The sequence below is a fragment of the Arachis ipaensis genome, chromosome B03 (assembly GCF_000816755.2).
Source record: "Arachis ipaensis cultivar K30076 chromosome B03, Araip1.1, whole genome shotgun sequence".
Taxonomy (NCBI): domain Eukaryota; kingdom Viridiplantae; phylum Streptophyta; class Magnoliopsida; order Fabales; family Fabaceae; genus Arachis; species Arachis ipaensis.
The window spans coordinates 4,768,846-4,773,274 of record NC_029787.2 but is presented as its reverse complement, the minus strand read 5'-3'; the positions used below and the strand labels follow the sequence as shown (position 1 = coordinate 4,773,274).

Below are 4,429 nucleotides of genomic sequence, written 5' to 3'. Positions count from 1 at the left end.
TATAAGATTTATGGGACAACAATGGCTGGTCTGAGGGTATGATTTAATCAACCTTATATTTGATCTATTTAATTAAATATACTTTTACAGTTGTTGATTAATGAACAAGTCATTTCCCTTTTGTCTACTATTATATCCTTCCAGGCAATTGGCTATGACTTTGACTATGGTGACTTTCATAGGTAATACACATATTTGTTTGTCCATTTTATTGTTCTTCACATTCATTTTAATCAAGTTGAATTATTTTAAATAGGTATCTAAAACAATTTTGTGTTGTACAGATTTGTTCACGGGGGATTGCCATATCACTTGCTGAAAACAGATCCAGTTCTAAGGGGTATTTTGCAAAGCCTCCCTATTAGGAAAGTGGTAAGGTCCTCTCTATTTTTCAATATACTATTGTGAAAGTAATATCTGATTATAAGAGGAGATATCTAGTTATAGATAATGATGATGAAGTTTTCTTTGTTTACCCTTTTCAGATTTTTACAAATGCAGACCATAGTCATGCAGTTCGGGCACTCCAAAGGCTTGGACTTGAAGATTGCTTTGAAAGAATCATAAGCTTTGATACTCTGAATCCCTCCAACAAGATCAATACACTTGATGTTAAAAATGGCAGCGAATCCAAACCAGTTTCCACTGGAATTTTCGATTTCTACGAGTACGTGCGCCACCCAGGCCCTGACGTGAAACTTCCAAAGACCCCAGTTGTTTGCAAACCCTTTGAAGATGCATTTGAGAAGGTTTTTGAGATAGCTAGTATTGACCCTAAGAGAACAGTAAGATTACCGATTCTTCCCTTACTAGTGTAGCCTTAATTTGAAACTCATCCTGTTTTGAAAGCCGTCACTTCTAAATAGCATGCTTCTTATACAACTCTCCTTGGTAACATTTTCTCTTTTCAGTTGTTCTTTGATGATAGTACCCGCAATTTACTAACAGCCAAACGCGTAGGCCTCCACACAGTTGTGGTAAAGACTCCTTTCCCAACTACTTTACTGATGAATGAACCTAATTGGTCGTAAAAACGGATGGAATTGCATTTTCACATTTTATTGTCGTTAGTTTTACATGTTGATTAGTGGAATGGACCAGAGTGTTGTTTTAATTGACATTCAATATTTAGTGCACTGAATTAGCATCTAATGGTTCATTTGAAATGCCGCCTGAATGCAGGTGGGTACTTCCGTTCGAACTACAGGAATTGATCATGCTTTGGAAAGCATCCATAATATCAGGGAGGCATTTCCAGAACTCTGGGAAGCCAGCGAAAAGCATGAAATTGTCAAATATAAGGTTGCAATTGAGACATCAGTGATAGCTTAGTCTAGAATACAAGTTTAGTGCCTTGTTTTGTGTAGGCGCCTGTCTCATCAATGTAATTGTTATTTGAATTTTTATTAAATATGAATATTTTGTTCAGTACTAGAGAGGTTTCTATCATTGCAATTTTAAGCACATGTTTACATGTTATTGCCAATAATCCAAACTGTAGTTTATTACAAGTGAGAATTTCAGATTTCTTAATAACGAATGAATATTGTAAAGTGAATATCAGAGAATCCTTGTCAAGAAAGGAATGAATATATTTCTTGTTAGGTTTCAGCAAAAAAAAATAAAATAAAAAACCATTGGACTAATAATGTTACTGTTACACGGTAAATTAAAATTAAACTCCAGACACAGAAAAAGGCCTAACAAAAGAATCAACTTCTTAGCGAATACTTTTTTCCTGTGAAAGCTTGAAACTTTGGTTCTTGTGGCTTCTGGGTTATTTCTGCCTTGTCTTGATTAGTGGATTTCTGAGAGGCCTAACATGGAAAAACAAATGGTGAATATTAACAAGATTTACTAACTCATAAGATTTATTATACACAGATAAGACTCACACTCACCTTGTGTGGTCTTGACCCAAAGAGAAGCTTCCCAGAAGTTGTAGATGAAACATTATTCGACGAAGACTTGGAATCAGAACTCTTGTGTTCATCGTCACCTTGCTGTTTTGCCATACAAGAGAAAGAAGAAGCTTGTTTATCTGATGGTGTGGATGGCTTACCATCTAAACGCCTTGCAGAACCAGAGAATGGTGCAAACTCTCCGATCTTTGTTAGAATGTCAGTGTCATCAGCTGAAAGTGCACAACATAGACTAAACTCAAAAGCTTGTCTTGAAATTTTACACTAGACCAAACCATTCATGTAAAAAGAAAACAAAAGTAAACTCATTTACACATTACTTGATTGAATAACAATGTAAAACTCTTTTACGCTCGCATGACGTAGAAAACAAATAAAAAAAATAATCACAACCTTCTTGCTGTTGCTGTTGTTTCCTGTCAGATGAAGTAGATGGCAACTGTTTCTTAACTTCTTCTTTATAATCAAGAGGTGGGGCAAAATCAACTTCGCAGTCTGTTTCAATGAGGCTGATAGCATAAGATGGCTTAGTTTCAATCACATCAATGTAGTACTCTTTGTTGTTGTATGGAATCATTATTGTGTCCCCAGTTGTTACACATGAAAAACTCCTCAGATTAATCTCCAGCCTAAATATGATAGAAAAGAAAGAAAAATATCATTGAACTATTATTATGTGAAACATGTAAAAATTGTCTAAGATTCAATTAGATCAGGTATTCCATATACATTGCTTTTATATTTGAGAGATCCATGAAATTCTTTGTGTGAGGCTGCAGCTTGAGGTATGTTCCTTTTACAAGTGTGGTGCTTTTCAGAAGCACAAGATCTGCATCTTCCAGCTGCATATTTTTCATCATCTGATAACAACAAATGTAGCAAAAAACAGCACAAATTGTAAATGAAAAAGAGTTCAATTTCAATGTACTGTCAACATAACAAGAGAAACTATTTGTATTTATAATACAATATTTGATCAGATGTTTACGGATAATGGCATAAAGAGATTAATATGAACAAATAACAAAAGACAATCACATACCCAACTCGGTACACAAATTTTTCCCTCTTCAGCAGTGAATTCTAGGACTCCACAGTGAGAAAATTTTCTATTAGAAGGATGTCTCATTTCAAATAACATAGGGTATTCCACTCCAGCATACACTGTAATGATTACAAATTATATGAATAAGCTTATTAATCTAGTTCATAGGTGACAAAAGATTGAATCAAATTACTGAAATCACAGATATATATTTCACTCACAAAGTTTATTAAGTGCTGAAGGGGGCATGATAACTGGTGGCAAAAAGAATACACATTAGCATTTACAGGCATAAAAAAAAAGTATCAGAATCTCATAACTACTTCGTATCAATCAACAAAACTTAACATGTTGGTATACATACTCTTATTGCCCGATTCCAAATTTAACTGCAAAAGAAAAAAAAAAAAAGGGCCATAATCAGTTTAAGATTTGTAGTAAATAAATACACAAATATTCAAAATTTAGTAAAATTATAAAACTAACAGAATAATTAAACTTTTTAAATATTACTAAAATTGTTTAACCATCTTAGTCATAGACAATTAAACACTGAAGACTCCGTCTTTGTATAATACCTTTTCAGTGGAAGAAACAGGGTGACAGTGGTAATAATTTTTAAAAGCATAATAATCCTCCTCATCATGACTCAAGTAGACTTCTTCATCTTCATCGCTGCCGATGTAGTAATCACCCTGCAAAACCATTTAAAAAATAAATAAACAAAAACAGTGATTAATTACCACGCACGAAACGATCGAAACACCAATTAACACAAGTTCTATTAAAGCTTTTATTTTTAGTTACAAATCCAAACAAGGCTAAGGATTCTAAAATAGCTCATAAGTTATAACTCGTTAACGTACCATGCCAAATTGGTCCATTGGTATTTGATAATGCACGAGATGATCGATATGAAACTGTGAACCCAAAGGAATCCTACTGAAAGCAATTAAAGAGTCGGGCTTGGATTAATGGATTCACCGGGTTTAGTAATGCCTAGAACAGAGGCGGGGAAAACTATTAACACACCACTATTCTTAATCGAAATATTGAAAGAGTAGATAAAGAGTGTAAAGATAAAGAACGATTTATTATGTATTTTTTGATTGATTGAATTATGAGAGTAAAGTTAAATATATATAGAGTATTGCTTACGAAAGATAAAAGTAAAGATAAGATAAAAAGGTAATAAAAAAATAAAGATAAAATGATAAAGGCTAAAATTATAATTCTGTTAGGTTAAATTTACATTAACAAACAAATCAGTCAATCACATTTAAAAACAAATTCAATCCAAATCACAAAAGATAAATTGAATTAAAAAAATAAATTCAAATTGATATGATACAAATCACAATCTTTTGAATAAAATTAGATTAGATTAAAAAAATCAAACCAATTTCATTTAAATCTTAACAAATTATATTAATTTTATTTTTTAATCAATTCAAATCGTATT

General features: G+C 32.5%; 2 protein-coding genes across 2 annotated transcripts in view; one reads left to right on the top strand and one right to left on the bottom strand.

The window, feature by feature from the left end:
• Positions 1 to 1,479, top strand: part of LOC107632343 — an 8,619-nt gene extending 7,140 nt beyond the window's left edge. Inside the window, exons 7-8 of the mRNA XM_016336035.2 lie at positions 912 to 977; positions 1,183 to 1,479. Of these exons, the coding sequence (XP_016191521.2) occupies positions 912 to 977; positions 1,183 to 1,332 (216 nt within the window). The 3' untranslated portion in view covers positions 1,333 to 1,479. The remainder of the gene's footprint in view (positions 1 to 911; positions 978 to 1,182) is intronic.
• On the bottom strand, positions 1,574 to 4,026 carry LOC107629087 (ubiquitin fusion degradation protein 1 homolog). Its single transcript, XM_016331783.2, has 9 exons — positions 3,834 to 4,026; positions 3,546 to 3,662; positions 3,332 to 3,356; positions 3,189 to 3,221; positions 2,965 to 3,086; positions 2,652 to 2,782; positions 2,316 to 2,551; positions 1,902 to 2,134; positions 1,574 to 1,817 (listed from the first exon to the last, which is right to left on the bottom strand). Exons 1-9 carry the CDS (start codon positions 3,849 to 3,851, stop codon positions 1,713 to 1,715), a joined length of 1,020 nt encoding a protein of 339 aa, XP_016187269.2. The 5' UTR covers positions 3,852 to 4,026; the 3' UTR covers positions 1,574 to 1,712.